Raw genomic sequence first — 22127 nt, forward strand, 5'->3', positions numbered from 1 at the left:
TTTCATGCCTAAGGCGGGACTAGCACTCACCGTCTCCTGCTTTCTAGCATTAATCACTAGATAAAACTGGCTCTCAATATAATATAAATATTATATAATGATATTTATATATTAAATATATAAACAATATTGTTTCTCTCAATGTAAACAATATTCTCTCAATTATATTGTTATAATTTATATTATATATAATTTATATTCTCTCAATATAAACAAAATTGGATTGTTTCTATTTTATTTTCTATTTCATGCTATACACAGTTTCTGTCATTTCTTTATGCCAGTACCAGTCAATCTATAGTTTTCCAGATATTAATGAACTGTAGCTCCACTAATATATGCAACAGTGAGGGATGCTGAGAGTTGTAGTCCGATAATAGCTGGAGAGCAAAAGTTCCCCATCCCTTATTTACTGGCTGGAGTTTAGAGGGCCATGGTGAAATTCCATTTTAAAAATCCTTTCCATCCTTTACACTCCTTTACGCTTTACACTTCCCAATCTTCCTGTGACCTGTACGCTAGCATATAATGGCCAATTTTACAGAATGGAATTTCAAGCACTTTTGGTCGTTTTAAGGGACACAGTTTGCTCTAACAAAAGTAAACTTTGGTAACCTCCTCGGTCCAGAAAATGCCTCTTAGACTTCATTCTCCTTTGAACTATGTGGCTTCCTAATAGCCATTTAGACTGAGAAAGATTTTTTTCCCCATCTCATAGTTTCTCACCAAATGTGCTTTCTATACCATTGGGTAGGGATTGTAAATGGTAGACTTTTTGATCCTTGGAAAAACTGGGCTCAAATGGAAACATCTATGAAGACACTGCTTGGAAAAGGAGTCAGGCTGTAGGGTGAACTAAATTCTAAGGGGAAAAGGTGAGGATGCATAGGTGTGCATATCACACTTGTCGTCAACTTGTAGAATGCCGCTCTTTTCCTGGGCTTGGATGGCTGCAGTTGCATAATCCCATGAAAACACATCTTCAGTTTGGTAACAGGTGTAATGTGTGTATTCTGGAACCAAATCACCTTTTCCCCTTTAAATCTAGTTCATTGCCCAGCCCTAAAATCTAGCCATTTAAGGTCCATTCCTGCACGTAATATATTTGGACAGCACATACACCATTTGCTTGAAGAGGGATTAAATGTTTATGTAGACTGCCAATGACTTTATGTGATAGAAATATTCTTGGGAAAGATTTAAACATTTATTTCTCTGTTAGTGACGTCAGTGAATAACTACCTCATTTCTCAACAAAATGTCATTTGTCTGAAATAACCTCCACGTGAAAATTTCCAGTGTTATTTTCCAAATCAGATTTACTCTGGTAAGGATATTCACTAGGGAGTTATTTTAAGCAATTAACTTCCAGCATGAAGAATGCTTTGTTAAAACCTTTACTGGAAGAATATTATTATGATCTCCAGAGAAATAGTTCTTTTTTGCCCAGGTTGCAGTAAAACAACACCTTAAAGTATAAACTTCTGTAGTTTACATGTTCATGTGTCTGATATTATATTATATAAAACTGTATACCTTAATAAATGCTTTTTTCTCATAAAGGTGCCATAGAACCTTTTATTATTGTTTTTGTTAATGATAAACTGTGTAAAATAAATCCGTTCATAGCTTTAACTAGCAGGCAGTCCCTTTATGTATAGTTTCACAATTTTAGCAGAAATTACAAAAAGGTTTGCAACGATGTGGGTGAAATCAATGGAAGCTATATCTTAATTAATTTAGAACTTAAACCAGGCTAGTAAATATCTGCTTAACTGTGGCAGATAAAATGTGGGTAGGGATTGTAAATGGTAGACTTTTTGCTCTTTGGAAAAACTGGGCTCAGATGGAAACATTTATGAAGATAGTGCTTAGAAAAGGAGTAAGGCTATAGGGTAAACTGGATTCAAAGGGGAAAAGGTGATTTGGAGGGTGCAAATGTTGGAGATTGGCAGAAGCACCTCCACTAAAAGAAGTTTTGGAAGGTACCCCCAGGGAATTTTCAGGTACCCCCTTTGCTATTCAGCCAGCTTCCATTAGTTGTTTTTTCCACTGATGCTTTTTAATTTTACTTTGCTTTCTATCGATCTATATTTTTCATTTACCATACATAGAAATTGATTGTTGATAGGGTAAAACTACATAATAGGAATTGTGTTGCTGGAAAAGTATTTAAATTTAAGTAGATAAATGCACTGTGTGCTGAAAAATAAAGTGAAAGAATATCACTAGCAGATACATCAACCTCACTTGCGGAAAGCATTTAGAAAATATTACAGTCTAGATGTGTTGATGTGAAAAGTCAACATCTTAGAGATAAATGCCTTCTGTCTTTTATAATTGAACAGGTGGTGTGTTAAATAGTGGTGCTGGAGGGCTCCCTGTATCTAATACTCTAGTGTCACGGGGGGAAAAATTAAATATTTGACATATATGTAAAGTGTCTAGAAATGTCTTTACATCTGCTCAGGCAGTTAGCAAACAAGCCTAATAAGATGTGTTGAAGTGAGTGTTCTGATCATTTGTGTCACTTCTAGTAGTGTCTGGTGATTTGATATTTTTAGTTGTTTTTATGTCTCTTTTAGTTTTGTGTGCTGCCCAGAGTCCACTGGAAATGGGTGGCCAATAAATTTAGATGATGATGATGATATGCTAGGTGAACAGAGTGGACTATCTTGGCTCTGTAATAAGCATCTCTCGGCTGGGGTGGAGTTGAGAGAAGGTGCCAACCATGACCCAGAAATCTTTAGGAAGTCAGGAGGAAGTGCCCCTAAAACTCTGAAGAGGTGCAGTCTATGGTCAGGAAAGCTGAGGAAATTATTTTTCTTTGAGATAAAGCAAATTTTTGAGATGACATTCCTTTGTTTTAAGGTATGTTAGGCTGCTGTCTAGTTTCTGATATTTTACAGGTGTCCACTAAAGGAATTTGCTTGAATTTTTTTTAATCTGTTGTCTTTCTGCAATACTATTCTTATATATTTTGTTCCATCTAAAATATTTGAACTTCATATCCCACCCATCTGTCACTGTGTCCAGTCTCCCCATAGAATTTTATAAAAGGCTGATGTTTGAAATGTTGTTTGATGTCTTATCAATGCTAGATACCTTATTCTGCCAAATTGTAATTGTTTGGATATCTGATTTATTTATTAAACCAATTTATATGGTTGCCCATCTACTGAAGAAACTCTGGGTGGAGAACAAGGATAAAAACACAATACAATTATCAAAATGAAAGTCAGGACCTTGATAAAAATCTCATAGATACCATAGATCACCCACAACCACACTAGAGCTCCATTAACATACTTGCTGTAGTGTCTGGGGCGGGAGGGGGGGGCAGGTTTTTATCACCCTCCTAAAAAATCATTTGTCAAACTTCTGTGTTAATATATTCTTATGTAGAACATTCATAATTATCAATCAGCCTATAATAATTTGTGTTCTGTGTCAGCTGCTTTTATGTCCAGAGTTCCCTGATAAGTTCTAATTGCTAATAGTTCTAATATCACATTAAATATAAGGGAAGATAACAGTTATCCTTTATGATACAGATAGTATCATTAGTAGTTGGTGTGCTGGGTTGCTGTTAAAATGTTGGCATCCTCAAAAAAACCTGAGTGACAGCTTGCACAATTAGAACCTTTACCAGCCTTTAAGATCACAGTTGTATGATCCCCATTAAAAGAAGTTGGGAAAGCTTTATTCAAAAAAGCATTCCTTTAACTAGAAGGAAATGAATTTCAATTTAGCAGACAAATCTTTATATCTACTAATGTCTGTTGTCTTTCATACATATTCAAAAGTCCCTTACTGTCCAAATTGTTTAGATGTTTTATTCTTCTTTTTTTTCCATGAAGCATATGGGATAATATGACTATGCTTTGAAAACACCCCCAGATCCATTAAGTTTGCAAAAGTTCGTTTGTTTCTAAAAAAAAAAATCCTTCTCTAGAGTTTTCTCATGAAAGGGAGGCCCTACACCTGAGAGATCAGGTTTTTTATCTGAGTGTTCCCTGGACTCACACCTGTAGCTTGATGGGGAGGTGGAAGCTGTGGCCAGAAGGGCCTCTGCAAGCTCCAGCTGCAGCTGCAGTGGTGGCCTTACTTGGGGCATGAGGACCTTGCTGTAGTAACTTGGGCTCTCATCAGGACCCATCTAGACTACTGCAATGTGTTCTACATGGGACAGCTACTTTGTTTCAAACGATCCCTGACTATTATCTTTTCAGTACATTCTAAATTAAAGCATGTCAATTAGATATTCAGTTGTGATAGAAATATAGGAAATGTAACATTTATTTATTATTATTTATTTTACAGTATTTACATACTGCCTTAGATCTGCTTTGTGCATTCAGCTAATTTAAATGTATGTGTAGGCTCAGGGTTATCACAACATGCCATCCTCAATGGCTCTAAAGCCTAAATGATAACATTTCTTATCTCATGTTAAATTCTTTCCATAGAAAACTGTATTTCAATTAATATAAATTAATTTCGTTAATAGTTATTAAAACAGTTGAACAGGATGTACATGGAATATTGATGGCTGGGTGATAAAGCTAAAGATGATGGATGATAAAAATAATTCATAATGTGTGACAAAAGACCATTTGATCCTTTGTCCTCCATTGATTTGACTGTATTTGTATATTCACCCACAGAGATGTTTGGTTCACTGTCCATATAATATTTTCCAGGAAATTAAAAGGAAATTTAAAATAATTAAGTGTATCTTTTCACTGATGTTCTATAATTAAATGTTTGCAAATGAGTTTTGGAGATAAAAGAGAATTTTTACATTAAATTACTTGAGTGTGGTAGCCTATGATGATCTATTATTATTTTTTAAAAAACTTCCTTAAATATTATTGCCTTTTTTTTCCTATTTCCATTTCTTTAGAGTACGTTTCTTAATGGGTGGCCGCCATGGAGAGTTCAAGTTTTTACCTCCTACTGGCTATGCACCTTGCTATGAAGCTTTGCTTCCAAAAGAAAAGATGAAATTGGAACCAGTAAAAGAATATAAGAGGGATTCTGATGGAATTAGAGATTTACTTGGTACTACACAGTTTCTTTCCCAAGCTAATTTTATTCCTTGTCCAATTGATACCAACCAGGTACGTTTAATTTAAAAAATCATAACTTATATAATGACTGAACATTTATCAAGGTACCTTTATTTAGTAATGAATCATTTTATTATTAACATATTTTATTATGTTATATGATTGTTAATTAAAAAGTGCAGAGGATATTGCTGCAACATTTTATCTTGATAAAACTACATATTTTTTTCATAGATTGTTTTGCCTTTCCATCTTGAGAAGATTAGAGACAAGCTTGCTGAAAATATTCATGAACTCTGGGGAATGAATAAAATAGAACTTGGTTGGACCTATGGCAAGGTATACTCATGAAAAATTCTTTGTGGCTTTACTTAGTTAAAAGAAACAGATAGGTTCTGAAAACAGTGATAGTGGAAGCTGCTTTCTAATTACAAAGTTGAAAACAGAAGAATTGTGACACTTGGGGAAAAAACCTTAGCATTCTTCCTTTCTCAAATATGGAACTACGATGTTGTATGAAAAGAAATTCAGCTTGGGAGAACATTTAAATAATTATAGATTTTCTCTGAAACAGGACAATTCCGATTTCTTTGTACTCACTCTAGAACCTCCTTCAACAGATGTGGAGGATGTGCAGTAGTAAATAATAATAATAATTAAGGGAAAAATTGTGATCATATAGGTATTTTAACCTCATTATGGAATATTACCAACAAACAGTCTTTCATTGAAGTATAAGACCATAATTTACAGTTAGGCCATAACTTCCAGTCAGGCCATAGGTGCACAATTTTCAGGATCTGCACACAGTTTTTGAGAGGTAGGCCAGGAGCTACCTGAGTTATATTCAGTAGGACCAATAGTCCTATATGGGAGACCACTTGAGAATTTCAGAATTGTTGACTAGATTGTGGAAAATTAAAGTGCCAGAAGAAGGCAATGGAATAAGACTGACATGAAAACTGAATGGCTGCATTCAGGAACTTCATACCATTTTTATTTCGCCTGCTTCATGCTTTTACTTAAGAAAAACCTATATTCTCCATGTGTTTCCAAGATGATATTTATTGATTTGCAGTCTCACATTTACTTATTGGCAGTCCTGAGGAGTATTTTAGAAGAGGAAAAGTTGAAGTTTTAACTTCATGGAGAGGGAAAATGCCCACAACAGCAGGTTAATAAATAAGCCCAGTTTATAGCTTTCCTTATGGATTCTTGCAGCCAAGAAGAGAGGTTGCTTGGCAACCAAGATTCCTGATAAGAACCTTCAAGTCCAAAACTCTTGCTAAGGTCACTTTTACAAGGCAGTCCTTGTTCTTCTCCTTCTCTCTCTCTCTATCTCTTATGGCCTTCTTTTCCTGATTGACTGATTGAATTATGTGCCATCAAGTCATTTTCAACTCCTAGTGACTACATCGATAGATTTTCTCCATGATCTTTTCCTGATGCATGCCTATATTATTTTTCAACTTCCACTCTGGTTCCCCCTCATTTTCTTCCATTCCAAATATTCTACCCTTGGTCCATCCTCAACCTTCTCAGATGCAGCAGTCATATAGTCAAAATCCATCTGTAACAAATCACTATCTCTCACAGCCAGTTCTATCCTAGGTATTACTGAGTCCATGCCATCTTCTCCCTTTGAGGGTGCCAATTTTATTGATGCTCCCTCCCCAGGATTTCAGAAGGATTGTATTCAGCAGACTGCCTTAAAGTTGCTTTATATGACTAAGTATAAGTCAAAAGAAATGCAGAATACTCTGTTCACAGTTTACTGCGATATTATGAGGCATCAAAGTTTAGTTCTAGAAAATATCAGTTGTATTTTGATTATATAGTAACTCATGAAATTATTGTGAATGGTAAGAACAGTCTCAAGAACTTGAGCTAGAAAAACAAGTGCCTATAATTCCTTGCTGCAGCTAGAATTGCTTCAGCTACATACAACCACAGCACACTGGACAATGTAGGTTCCCAATCCCCAAATTTGCTCGAACATATGGGAAATTTATCCATAGCTTATAGAATAAATATCTAAATGAGTTTTCCACTAGCCATGCTGATTTGCATGATGGGATCATAATCCCATCCTGGAGATCACCCGACTGAGGAAAGCTATTCTGCTTTAAAACTCTGGTGGATGACTGTGCAGAAGAAACAGGTCTATTTTGTTGAGCAGAAGTTGCTCTAAGGTTACTTACAGTCTCTTTCATATGTTGTAGATACGAGATGATAATAAAAGGCAACATCCTTGTCTGGTGGAATTTTCAAAATTGCCTGAAACAGAGAAGAACTATAATCTGCAAATGTCAACAGAAACTCTAAAGTGAGTCATAAAATAGAAGGAAAACTATTCTGTATTGTTTAATTCAATAAGGAAGCATTCTGTGTAGTTACTTTTTATGGGCTGTCTCCAGACTGAATCATGTTCAGGACTGAGCCATTTACATAAGTGGCACAAGTTAGTCCTGACTAATTCATCTTTTTGATTTCAAATGATCTGGACTTATGAGGAAGGATTCCAGCTATAGATCTGGAAATTGCATCTTCCGAAACAATTGCCTTGAAAACTGCAAGGACTCGTCCAAGCAGTCACTGCAGAGTCGGTAACGACTGAGCGCAGATAAAAAAAAAAAATGGACATGAGGGGCACCTGCATACAAGAAAATAGTGAGGAAGATTTATTTCTCATGGTAGGCTTTTTCATCTCTTCATTTTATATACAAATGTAAAAGTAAGCATCCGAATGGGAGACTATCAGGAAATACCAGGGCTGTAGGCTAGGCAGGAAAGTTGAAAAACATCCTGGAAAAGGACTACAGAAACTACTCCAATACTGTTGCCAGAAAACATCATGGACTTGTCCATGAATTCACTATGAAATGCCCATGAAATTGACCTCAACCTGAAGGAACGTTAACAAATAAGCAATACATTCACTCCCTATTGTCATTATTCAAGAGAATAATTAATTTCAACGTTTTTTTTTTCCTCTTTGAGATTGGTAAATTTCATTTTGTTTTTCATTTTTCTGATCTTAAGTTTTTTTCTATATCAGATAACATATTCATGTTTTTTGAAAAATATTTGCATTTCATTCATAACTACGCCTGTACCTTCACTTCCCTGCAAGTATTCATCAACTCTACTCCAAAAGATCATCTTCATTCAGATGTATTACATCCTTCTCCTTTCTGCTAGTTTGACAGAGAGGCAGCATATCTATTTCTCTTTTTTTGTTCCCGTTATAATTTCATGATCTTGACCATGTACTCCTTTTACATTCCAAATACAATCTTCCATATGCCATGGTCATCACCAAGACCCCTTGATGTTGACCTCCATCATCCATCATGACTTGGTCAAAGAGACTTGGTCATAATGCTTTTTAATAAGATAAAGAAGGCATAAGGTAAGTGCAGCATTCTTTGCTAACAGTGGGAAAATGTTTTTGGCCCATTTTAGCTCAGCTCAGCTTTACCCCAAGCTTGCCGATACTGACCTATTAGATAAAATTTCTAATCCAAAGATTCCCTGCAACAGATGTTTGCCCTCATCCCAACATCACGAAGATACGTGCAAGATACTGATACATATTCAGGATGCATGTTCTACTGACATTTTACAGTTGATTCTGTTTTTTATAGAACACTTTTGGCCCTTGGATGCCATGTTGTTCATGTAAATCCAGGAGCAGAAGAAGATCTTAAGAAAATCAAGCTTCCCAAAAAGTAAGAACATTTATAATAATGATTGTCACTGATTTGTTTTATGTGAAGTTCATGCAAGTATTTCATGTAAACTCTTATAGATATAGGAGCCAGTAATGAACTATGGATGTTTCTGGGGACAAAGAAACATGTGGTGCTGCCTCTTGTTGATAAGAACAGGCAGTAGAACATATTGTTAATGCTCAGTCATGTTGTTTAATAGTTCAAGTCTGCAGCTGATGCATGACAGTTAAAATGGCCAAACTACAGGGTTTATTTAACCATAAAAGGTGCTCAAAGTTTAAAAATTAGTAATTGGAATCACTAACTACTACACCATATACATTGGAAATATTTGTTTATTTACCTGAAATAGGCATTCATAATTATCTCATTTACTGAAGAGTTGTTGGTCCTTGTTTGGAAGAATATGTGGGACTATTATTGATCTATGGTAGCTACACACCAAAAGTCTCCTGCCCACACACACACAGACCCTTCAGGAATTATTTCGTTTGTATGAATTTGGTATGGAAGAAGATAAGGGACTGGAACAGATTGATTTGGATCTAACAGTTCTGTTAATAATTAAAGTGGACTAAATGTTTACTAAATTATAGGTGTACACAGAATATTTTCAACAGCTCTTTGAGACTGATTAAAATGTAGGCCCTTTTTTTTTTTCTGGTTTACAGTTACATGATGTCAAATGGCTATAAGCCAGCTCCTCTTGATCTTTCTGAAGTTAAACTGTTACCTTCACAAGACATATTAGTTGATAAACTTGCAGAGAATGCACATAATGTTTGGGCAAAAGAAAGAATAAAACAAGGCTGGACCTATGGTATTCAACAGGTAAAAATAATTTTAAGAAAGATTTCAAAGAATGTTTGGGTGATTATAAGGAAAGGACCGTGTCTAGCTGAAGTAATACTGTTAAGTAATATACTTATTTCTTAATTAATACTTAATTCTTGTTAACTATTGTACTTATCTGAAAAACTTGAAGTTGTTTATTCAAATATGTGTAGTAGGATGGCTGTATAGAAAAACTGTACTTTCACATTTAGTGTCTGTGTGTTTTAGAGCATAGGTTATATTTATTTATTTAATTCAGTTTCAAGACTCCCCAATTCCTTAATGACTCTGGGTGGCTTACCACTGAAAGAAAAACAACAACAGATATATAGGAAAAAACCCACATTGGTTCCTGGAATGGACCCCAGTGGAATGGTACAATCTGTTCTGGAGATTGAGAGATTCTTTGGAGCTCATCTGGGCAATCGTTATGGGGAGAAAAGCAAAAGAAAGTCCTGTTCAAAAACTGAATGTCTCCTCCCTTAATAACTATACTCCCTAGAAAATAGAAATTTAAGTATTCTTTCAATGTTCTAAATGTCTCTATATGACTTGAATGCTATATTTGTTACACCCATTTTTTTTAGGATCTCAAAAACAAACGGAATCCTCGGCTGGTTCCATATGTGTTATTGGATGAGCGTACTAAAAAATCAAACAGGGACAGTCTTCGTGAAGCTGTTCGCACCTTTGCTGGATATGGATATAATATCGAGCCTCCAGATCAGGAGCTAGGCATGTTAATAAATATTTTGTTACTAACCTTTTTGGTGGCGCTAAAGTATTTGTAACTTGTTTTTCTATTCCCTTGATGGTGGGTACATGAAGAAAATCATTTATTTCCCCAATATGACATCTTTTAACCTGCATATTAGCACTCAGTGTTTGAGGGGCATACTTGGGTCATAAGAAAAAGGGGAGAAAAAGCCTATTTAGGGGTGGCTGTTGTCTCCTTTCCCCAAGCCAAAATGTGAAAAAGGATTTCACATGGAATGATTGGAGCATCTTTTTCCTACTGAGGTTAATGAAAGTTTGTAATTTCTCAGCCTCTCTTGACAACTTCGCTGTGTGTTACTACATCTTTCTTTCCCAATATAGGTTGGGTTTTTTCTTTTTGCTTTACTTTGAGAAGAAGGAAAGACAATGGCAGGAAAGCAGAAAGTGCAGAGGCTGAGTATGTGTCATAATTCAAGAATGGATTGCTGAAGGGAAAAAGCTTTGCTTTTCATTGTTTTTCTGAACATGTTGCTCTTCTAAGAGCAGCAGGTGTACGTGAATACTAAAGCACCCTCACTCTGAATCTTTAATCTCTACAAGTGACATGTTCTTGCTTCTCTATAACAAATGTTTATATGATTACCATGCCAAAACAATATAAGTAAGCAATTATTCTCTGGCTGCTTCAACGTTTTTGTTTTCTGTCTGAGTACAAAAGCCTGGCATGTAAGGGCATCTGTGCAGGGGGTCAAAAACGTCAAGATGGGGGCTTAATAGCACAGTTGCGGCCCCCATCTTGACTTTTTTGACACTGCCCTATGGATGCCCTTGCTGGTATGTTCAATTATAATAACTTTCTGTGTTGTATTCTTCACAGCTGATCAAACAGTGGAAAAAGTGAGCATTGATAAGATACGTTTCTTCCGAGTTGAACAATCTTATGCAGTTAAGACTGGAAAGTGGTATTTTGAATTTGAAGCTGTAACTGGAGGGGATATGCGTGTTGGATGGGCAAGGCCAGGCTGCCAGCCTGACATAGAACTAGGAGCTGATGACCAAGCATTTGTGTTCGAAGGCTACAAAGTTAGTACATTTAATTACAGTTGACGGTGTTTATACAACAGAGCTCAGTTCATAGTTTTTCATTGGAAAAAGCATCTTATAAGGTGCTCCTCAGCAGGCTATATTATTAAAGGAACACAGAACACATAGGTCAAGGAGATTCCCCAAAGTGAAACATTTGCCCCCATAGTCATTGCCCCCCACCAGAACAGTCTTAAAAGTAAGAGGGAACTTATTTGAGAGAAAGTATATTCAATACAGTTAGATTTAATTCTGAGCAACATCTATAAGATTCCCGAAAAATTTCCAATATTTTCAGGTCCTGTAAACTAAATGTATACTTGTTAACCATATTTGCTAAATAAAAATATTGTTAATGTTGCAGTTAAAATAAATTGTGTCAATCCAATACTTTTACATAGTTACAATATTTTTCCAGATACTGACTTATTTTCTAAAATGTTCCATTATAGACCGATGTGAAGGAGGTTTAGGATCGTTTTAATTGGGCTGATTTCCAGGAAAAATGGTTGATTATGATACATATGTAAATAATCTGCTGATTAATAGGGTTGCAGCTTTATAGGGATCATATCAGTGCAGCAGAAAACAGATCCAGGGTTTCCTCCTGTAAAAAGCCAATTACCAGTTTACTTGGCAAATAAATAATTAATTCTGCTAAAATCCTAGAAGACAACTTGTTGCCTTGTTTAGCTTTTACATATCTTTCCAGGGAACCTGCTCTGACACACACTTTTAAATCATAGATATACAGCCCCAGCTACTCAGTGACTTGCAAAGTTGATGCTATTAGCAACTTATGCATAAACTAGCATGCATTTGCTATGGAAGATTATGATGAAATATGGCTACCATTCATTGACACTTTCTACAGAGTTTGTTGTGTGTATGTGTGTGTGTGTGTGTGTGTGTATACATACACAAATGTGAATATATGCCTCGTATATTTTTGTTTGTTTTTAGTTTATTTCTTTATAACGTTATATATTGTTTATTTTCTTTCTGTTTTTGTTTTCGGTAAATAAAAGCAAAAAATAAAAAACACAATAATTTATGTGGGGAAGTGTACTATTTTGTTGCACAAAAACCAGTGATGAATCTTATATGATACCTGAGAGATTAACTTATTTAATAAAGCACAAGTTTTTATGGAAGAGAGTCATTGTCTAAACCATTTTACTTTTCAGGGACAACGTTGGCATCAGGGGAGTGGATTCTTTGGACGAAATTGGCAACCAGGGGATGTGGTGGGCTGTATGATCAATCTGGATGACAAGTCAATTATATTTACACTCAATGGAGAATTACTTATAACCACTAAAGGTTCAGAACTTGCTTTTGCTGACTTTGAAATAGAAAATGGTAAGTGGATTCCTAACCCTTAGGATATTTCACAACCTTATCTTTCGGTTGTCTAATAAGAGTTGGTAATCAATGTATAGTATAATAGAGCCCGATATAGTAAAGTATATATACAGTTAGTAGTTAAGAATAATAAATACTCCAACCATGAAAGCATTTCACTTAGCCATCATAGAAATTTCTGCTTTCATAGTACTTACGATTTTTTAATATATTGGTTATTATTTGGCAAATCTTTAAATTTTGTGGCGAGTGTGTCATTTTCATTGGATTATTCTGACAATTATACATAATAATGGATATACTGCACTAATTAAAAAGTGAAAAATTGATTCTGATGGGAAGCCTGTTAATCCACTGGAGAGTCCTTCCGTTCAAGAAGAGGAACTACTGCATACAATTAATCTTGCAACCGGAGACAAAGTTTCTTGAATATAAAGCCTGTTGGCCTCAGTAGAACTCATGTTTGAACAGACATATTTAGTCAAATATGCTAATGAATTGTAACAAATTGCATTTAAATTATGTCATCTAATTTACTGTTTGTGAAGATACTATCATGTCCTAAAGAGTTGTTGAGTAGGTTTGTAAAATTTGCTTGAGTCAGTTCTATTGTAAAAAAAATCAGGCTTGCTGTCTGCAATTAATGATATGTATATTTGTATTAATTATAAAAGGATTAATCAGTATGTGTGTTATGTGTATAATTACACAAATGCACAAGCACATGCAGATATAAGATCCTATTAGGGGAGAGATTGATCAATGATAGATTGATCGATTGATCGATTGATGGAGCGATCTCCTAATAGCTTGTTTCGCCTAGCGGCTTGTTTATCTCTCTTCTTAGTGTGCAGACATATGGCCCATTGAGAATATACTAGGGACTATTGTCTTTTTCATATTTTCTGTTCCAAGATTGGATAGAAAATTCCAATCTAATGAAGCAATTTTAACATCAGAACTTCCCCCCCTCCCAATCTCCAATCCTCAGAAATTTCTGAGCTTGGTTTGCTTTGAGGCATGTTGAGGGAGACGCCAATATAACTTTTGGACCATAAGCTATCAGTGATAGCTGTCACATGCATATCAGTTATATATTTCTATATATAATGAGTGATATTGCATTTCTTTGTGAACACCTCACTAATGTAAAAAAAAAAAAAAAAAGAATACCATATTGGCATATCCGAGCATTTGCATGCAATTTTCTCATCTTTAGGAAACATTCTATCAAGGTACATAAATTCGCTATAGTTTTTGCCATTTATTATAACTTGTAATTGTTCAATCTATTTTCCCGGTCAGTGTAACTACTTTCATCTTTGATATATTAATTTCCATATTCCTGATTGCATCATGCATTTTATTTGACATTTGCTGCAAATAATTTAGGCTCATAGTTAACAGCATAACATCATCCATGTACAATACATTCACATGCCCAACAAACACTCCTCTATCATCCCCAAAATCATTCCTTATACATTTTAAAATAACCAAGATGACATGACACATATTTATTATATTCCTGCTCAGTGTTGAACCATTCGCTAAGGAGTCCATTGATCTTCATGCATGGTTTACTTCCATCATATGCCACTCTTACTGCATTTAGCAGTAAATAGTCAACTCAATATTCATATAAACATTAGTTAAGTCAAGCCTATCCACTTTATCATATGCTTTCTCTAAATCAACACACATGGAACAAAATGGCTTTCTAATCTGCATACATTTCTGAATGATTTGCTAAAGGGCAAAGATCTGGTCTGGACATCCCTGCCCAGTATAAAGCTGCAATGCACCTCCACATTTTGCCCATTGTAATCTCCCATTCTCTTTCCATCAGAATTCTGCCAAACCTCTTCCCAAGCACACTTACCAGATTGATACTTCTGTATTATTGTATTCACCCTTGCTATCTTTCCTTTGCAATATAAGAGAAATAATAGCATTATTTCAATAATGAAGCATAGATGAAGTCTTCACACAAAATTGCAGAGTCACTCCATAAGTAAACAACAGATGTATTTTAATATTTCTCCAGTTAGACTATTTAGGTCTACAGCCTTAATATTTCCCAACATTCTTACAGCATGTATAACTTTACTTTCATTGTTGTTTCTCCCTCAGACACTAACAGTTTGTTCGTTACCTCGTTGGTTTCAGTTCTACTGTTCAATGTATCACTACCTCTACAGTGGACCTCTGAATATTCCTTCCAGCATTCCCTCAGTTCAGTTTCACCCCAAATTTCATGTCTCTTGTTTTTAATTGCATTCACTCGACGGAAGGCTCTTTGTTTAGCCCTCTTTGATATTTCTGTCAAAATAGTGCTGCATTCTGCCTTTTAAACCATATTTGACTACATTCTTTGCAGCTTTTGTCTATACATTATAGCTCTTTCTCTCAGCTTTTTTTTTTTTTTTGCATTTTCTCTAATCTGCAACCTCTGTATTTCATCATTCTGCCAAGAAACCTTTTTCTCCACATACTCTTTCCACTTTCCATTCATTCAGTTGGGAGACTAATCCACTTTTTAATACTTTTTCATACAGAGCTCATACTTTCTTATTTCTTCTACTTTCACTCCAGTTTGTTTTACTTCTTTCTGTTTTTCCCCCATACATATTTTCTACAAGATCCATTGTTGAAACTTTCCACAAATGTCTAGTCCACATGCAGAACCTCATTACCCTTGCATTCTTCATATTAACTCAGCATTTCATTATAAACAATCAAACCCACCATTCTCTTATATTTATATTTATTTCATGGAAAGTTTATGTAGATTTGTTGTTGTTGGCTCTGTCTTTTTTACCTCAGCTGCTGATTAGGGTGTGTGTTGTTTTTTATAGTTATGCCTTTTACAATGTTTTTAACTGTTGTTAGCTGCCCAGAGTCATGAATTTGACGACTATTAATTTATTATTCAAATTTATATAGCTGTGCATCTCATATATATGACTCTGGGCAGCTAACAGTTAAAAACATCATAAATATATATTTGAGTATATTTATGCTTAAACACCCTATATGAAACAGACTTTCTATGCAGATACCAACCATTCACCATTCCCATTCATTCTGGGACCTCAAAAGGCCCAGATAATGCACTCACTTATTTTCACCCACCTGTTGAGGATATTTTTTTTCTTCAGATGCTTCACATTTTCAGAATGCTTCACATTTTCCCCCCAACTCATTCCTGATTCTTCCATTATCACCATTTATTGGGATGTAACATGCAATTAACACCATACCTATTTTCATTTGTATCCAAACCAAGCTAAATGACACTAATTCATATGTTCTGATATATTATTTAGCATTTAATTCACTTTCACTTCTCTGCATATAGTCATGAATTCCAGTCCACAAGGTCAGACCACCTTCATTCATGTTTATTGCATCCTTTTCTTTGCTCTTTGCTCTTAGTTTCACAGACTCATAGAATATTTATTTTCCTTTCTTTCATTTTATGTGTTACTTATGTGTTTATTCCTCTCACATTCCAACTTGCAATTTTCCATACGATATGCCTTGGTCACCACCATATGTACCCACAGACATTGACCTATTCTATCCATATAGTTTTGATCAATTGAGAATTTCACATAAGACTTTTTAGAGATGGTATAGATTAGATTCTATGAAAGGTACACTTTCCTATCTTATTTGTTTGGACTCTGAAACCAGACAGCTATAGGTGTTTATTTGTCTGGGCCTAATATTAGAAGTTTCAAGGCCTCTTCCCTAAGAGGGGTTTATAACACTGCGTTACATTGTCATGTTTACTACTGACCAGTAGAAGGCACTGTATGACCTGTTTTACTTTCAGTGGAACTTAGTGGGTTAAACGAGGTCCTCCAAGTCTAAAGAATATCTTTCAAGCCAACATACTGTTGCCCACATCCCACCAACACAAGTAGTGATGCTTAGAATACTCCATATGGGCATTCATAGAAAAAGTGCGTAAGTATTTCCACACAAGGATAGGCTTTACATAAGCCTTTCCTTTCTAACTGAAGATATGTTGATCAATAGGGCTTTCAGAGTAGTCCTGTGATCCTGGGAAGTGGTACAGTTAATTTATTGAGTTGTAGAGAGATTCATGTCCTTTCACAATCCAAAGTACCATTCATCTTTAAATCAATAGCACTGCCCAGTTGTATAAATCATGACATTTAATTGTCCCCCCCCCCCCTTTGGCTCCTTCTTCTACAGCAGCTGCTTTTTTAGTAGTAGTCATTATATTTTAACAATTTCAAAAAATGAAACAATGACAAAAACCAAATACCATGATTCTTGAGCATTCTCTTACATCACTATTTGCTTAAAATCCCCACTAGGAGTATTTAGATTCTTGTTATTTTATATCATTAATTGCTGCAGATCTAACATGATCAGGTCCCTTTTAGCTGTTTGCTTTACAGTCCTCTAATTTAGGCCTAATATTCTTGTGAGTGATTTTAATATCATCCTATTGCTTGTTATGGAAGCCTTCAGGCAGAGCTACATTATTAGACTTGAAAAATGTTTTATAAGACAACTTATGGGTAGTTCAGGACCAGCTACTTTATCTTTTAAATCTGGGATACTTGGCTGCTGATTGCAGAGGAGAAGGAGGGAGGGAGGGAGGGAGGAATCTTTGTGTTTATATGACACTTGATTATAATACTTCAATATAACGAAGTCTTTAGGTCAAAATGTTCTTAGTGGGTATACCTTAGCCATCATTTAATTATTCTTATAATAAGTAAAAAACCCTCAAAATATGAATAGCTTAATCAAATCTAAAGCTTTATGTATATAAATGTGCCTAACTCCACTATAACCGCTTGTTGATTTAGGTTTTGTCCCTATCTGCTCCCTGGGTCTGTCTCAGATTGGCCGGATGAATTTCGGAAGAGATGCCAGCACTTTCAAATACTATACAATGTGCGGGCTTCAAGAAGGCTTTGAACCTTTCGCTGTCAACATGAACAGAGAAGTCGCTATGTGGTTTAGCAAACGCTTACCAACATTTGTCAATGTGCCAAAATGCCATCCTCATATTGAGGTAATACTAAATAGTAAAAAGAGGCATGACAGCATTAATTATAATTTATGTCATGAGGATATACTCTAATAGGACCGATATGTACATTTAAATGTTAAGAACATCTCATGCAAATGTTCACAAAATGATAGTCATGGAGGTTTGTAACCAGTCACAAAATGTAACAAGAAGGTAAGTTACTGAAGCTGTTACTTGTGCAGTTTTGATCCCAGGAATGTTGCTTACGTTTCCCCTTTAACTTTGACTTTTTTCTTGGGGGAGAGGCTACAGCCACCGCCATGTTTATTTTCTAAGAACGCTGATGTGATCAGAGGGGCCTAAAGCATTCTTGGAAGTGGAAATGATACTGAAGGCTTGTACTTTGTTTAGTAGAATGGAAATGTTCCATTTCATTATGTGAATATTAAAACATATTTTAAAATATTAAACAAATTAAAAATTAAAATTAAATGGGACAGAGAGCCTGTGGGGCATAAAAAGACATTAGCAGGCATGTTGATGAGCTAAACACAAAGTTTCCTCTCTCTCCTTTATGTCATTAAGAATTATACTGATGATATAATATTGGAGGTAATTTAGTAATTATTACTAAATTTAGTAGTGCTTTTTAAAAAAATTGTTTTAAAAACCAATTTCTGATCATTTCAGGTTACAAGAATTGATGGAAACATTGACAATCCACCACGTTTAAAAGTTACTCATAAGACATTTGGAACACAGAATAGTAATGCTGACATGATGTATTGTCGCTTGAGCATGCCAATTGAATTTCATTCATCTTTTACCTACAACCCTGGTCTGGAACTTGATGGTTTCCACAAGAGGTTAGATATAATTTCAATCCTTTAACTGAAATGTATGTTTTTAAACTCTCTCTCCTTTTTTACTTATGGAATTATTATTTCCACTTAGTTTGTATCATTCTATGCCAATGATTTTATGGTGTTCAAATCTTTATTCCAAAACAGGATGGATGGATGGATGGATGGATGGATGGATGGATGGATGGATGGATGGATAGATAGATAGATAGATAGATAGATAGATAGATAGATAGATAGATTGCAGCTATGTAGCTTTCAGTAGTCAGAAATATAGAGTCAGAAAACCAATGTACTGAAGACATGGTTTGTCACTGAAGGTCTTGTTTCAAGTATTGTATTCATACTTGCTTATTTTATACGCTATAGGGGGTCCTTCTCCTTAGCATATGGCAATTTTTAGTTAAAGGATATTCTCAGACTGCCTGAATTTATTTCTTTGTTTTTGAAGTGACAGAATTCATGCATTACTTTTCTGTCTTAATTCTGTCTGGAACAAGCTTTATTTGATGAATAAAAATTCAGCAGTTCATACAGGTTAAAAGGTCTTTTTAGTTTTATTTTAATGTTTTATACTGTCATTTAACTCTCTACTTTTTAAAATTATTGATAATCTTATTACAGAAAACAGAACCAGGAGTTACCTGTTCATACCACAATAGTAAGTATTTAGGTTTTTTTTAAAGCAGTGGACTAGTCCATTTAGTTTGGACAGTATTGTCTCAGATTGATCAGTACCATTGTGCCCCAAATTAGAACATGCTTCAACTTAATTGAACCCAATTCTGAGCAGTTAATCCAGTTATGTTCAGACATGTCAGACTCTGATACTTTCAAACCATTTCCTGCCTACCTATTAGCCTCAAAGCTTACCATGCCATTTTTCCTAGTGCGTTCCCAGCAAAGTGAAAAAGAACAAGTATAAAAAATCTTCCCCTCTTCTATCATCACACAACACTCCAAGTGCAAGTAGATCTAGGAAATTTATTCTGGCCTTGATAAAAATATTATCACATTTAGAAAAAAAGTCTTCATTTATATAGATAGTGATTAAGTCTATATAATGAGTGATTAGTAATTTCAGTAAAATTGAAAATCACGTTAGTAGAGCTCTACACTGCTCTGAGTAACTATCCATTGATAAGCAAGATACTTTTTTTTTTGTACAAGCCATTCATGTTGATTCTATTAACTATGTCTTTGATTTTCTCTGTTTAATATATGGAATAAATTTTCTCTGATAAAGTTTCATGTTAATATTTCCATTTGTCATTCCAGTACTACTACTCAGTGAAGATCTTTGCTGGCCAAGACCCATCTTCAGTCTGGATTGGTTGGGTAACTCCTGACTACCATTTTTACAGTGAACATTTTGACCTAAATAAGAATTGCACAGTAACAGTTACTTTGGGAGATGAAAGAGGGAGAGTCCATGAAAGGTTTGGTCTTAGAAATTACCTAATGAATAAATATTTAATCTCCCTCCCTCCCTCCCTCCCTCCCTCCCTTCCTTCCTTCCTTCCTTCCTTCCTTCCTTCCTTCCTTCCTTCCTTCCTTCCTTCCTTCCTTCCTTCCATAAGTGAATGAACAGTTAAGTGTCAGAAAAAATATTTTCTTTAAAAAATTGCTTTATATTGGTTATCTGAAAATAAACATTTGAATGGAGTTTTTGGCTGATCCTTGAAATGCAAAGTAAACTGGATTTCAAACAAAGCTTAATTGTTATAGATGTCTAAAACCTTATGTTCATTTAACTTACTTTATGAACACTGGTGATAATTACCTAACTGTTTATCAAAGCCATGGAATCTTCTTGTGGAATGTCTCAGCTTCAGATCCAGCAGATCCAAAGATAACTCATTTCTGCTTTTTCTCTTTCTGTGGAATAGAGTAGGCTATTCCACATAAAATACATATTTAAATAAGTCTTTGGACAACACTTAACATCCAATTGTTTTCTGGTTGTTTTGTTTCAGTGTAAAACGTAGTAATTGCTATCTGGTTTGGGGAGGAGAATCATCTGTTAATTCTCAAAGATCAAGTCGTGGTAATGTTGATCTAGAAATTGGATGCCTTGTTGAATTAGCTACTGGGATGTTGTCATTCACAGCCAATGGAAAAGAATTGGGAACTTTCTATCAGGTATCAATATTTTTTCCCAGAAAATTCCACTTTATATATTTTAATAATATGAATTCATGATATATGAAAACTGTAAGTTGTTTATGCTACTTTGATGCTGAGTAGGTTGTGCATGCTGAATTATGTAATGAATTTTGACGACTGCACTACTGTTATTTTAATTCTCGGGGAAGGCTCATGTTATCACTAGAAGATGATCCAGGGCTCCCTCAAATCTGCTGCTTACACTTATACATGTGAATCTTTTGAAATTATATTGGAGTCTGTACATATATTCTACACAGCACATTCTATTGCACATTTGTGCTCATGAATTGATATTGGTTGTGGAGAATGTGATTGTTTATAACCAAAGTTATAATGTAAGTGTATTATGTAACATGCGCCTAGTTGGGGAGTGGAATTATATTACAGACTGGATGCTGGAAAATGCATTATCCATGTATCACAGGACTTCTGAACTGTCAAACTGATTACTGTCTCAGTAATCAGTTTGACAGTTAATATTTTAAGATAGCAATAACAATGGATCACAAATCAGCCTTCATTTTTTTTTAAACTTAAACTAAATCTAAATAAAGGTCTATCTGAGAATTAAAATTCATCACCATGCTAGTCAAAACAGGCTGCTCTTTATATCAACCCTATACTTAAAATCTAACAAATTTTTGTTGAAATTTCCTCAGAGACAAAGGCTGTCATTTCTAGTGAAAACATAATGATTCTGCCTATGACATTCTCTTCTACTTTAGTCAGATGGCAGATTAAAACTGAAGATGAAATTAATACTATATTTGGGGAAGCATGTGATGGATAGAAAATAAGCATGATATGAACTACAAACTATGAAGCAAATATTGTATGATTTCTATGAAGACAATAGATTTGGATATCTTTGAATAATGGAAGAGGTGGTGTTGGGAAAAATAAATAAAATATTGCATTCATTATATGATTGCAGTATAGAAGCCTAGAGCAAAACTGTAATCATTTTTAAAGGATTATTGTTAACATTTCTTAATTCTTACTCAGAGCCTTTCTCCTGCATTGTTCCTAGGTCTATAGTAATTAATTTTTTTGTGGTCTCTGTCACCACACAAATGCCTTGTTTCTGCTTATAGTATTGCTACCTGTTTATTATATTTGTATACTACCAGACTTCTGGAATATCCCAAAGTTGAGCTTTTTGATGGGACTATGATCCTCATTCCGCTGCGCTGGCCTAGAAGCAAAACAACTATTGTTTCACTAGCACAGAAACAACATTTTGAGCATTTTTTACCTATATTTCCTCAGA

At 34.9% G+C, this 22127-nt stretch overlaps 1 protein-coding gene across 1 annotated transcript in view; it reads left to right on the plus strand.

Annotated features, from left to right (window-relative positions):
- RYR3 (ryanodine receptor 3) overlaps positions 1 to 22127 on the plus strand; it is a 256028-nt gene that overhangs the window by 69736 nt on the left and 164165 nt on the right. The window contains exons 20-32 of the mRNA XM_088145058.1: positions 4907 to 5123; positions 5307 to 5411; positions 7295 to 7398; positions 8720 to 8803; positions 9478 to 9637; positions 10228 to 10375; positions 11235 to 11440; positions 12628 to 12802; positions 17659 to 17867; positions 18516 to 18691; positions 19313 to 19349; positions 19967 to 20127; positions 20665 to 20830. Of these exons, the coding sequence (XP_088001184.1) occupies positions 4907 to 5123; positions 5307 to 5411; positions 7295 to 7398; positions 8720 to 8803; positions 9478 to 9637; positions 10228 to 10375; positions 11235 to 11440; positions 12628 to 12802; positions 17659 to 17867; positions 18516 to 18691; positions 19313 to 19349; positions 19967 to 20127; positions 20665 to 20830 (1948 nt within the window). The remainder of the gene's footprint in view (positions 1 to 4906; positions 5124 to 5306; positions 5412 to 7294; positions 7399 to 8719; positions 8804 to 9477; positions 9638 to 10227; positions 10376 to 11234; positions 11441 to 12627; positions 12803 to 17658; positions 17868 to 18515; positions 18692 to 19312; positions 19350 to 19966; positions 20128 to 20664; positions 20831 to 22127) is intronic.

The sequence above is a fragment of the Python bivittatus genome, unplaced genomic scaffold (assembly GCF_059951505.1).
Source record: "Python bivittatus isolate LINGU-HERP-01145 unplaced genomic scaffold, Pbiv_v1 ctg000480_np1212, whole genome shotgun sequence".
NCBI lineage: Eukaryota > Metazoa > Chordata > Lepidosauria > Squamata > Pythonidae > Python > Python bivittatus.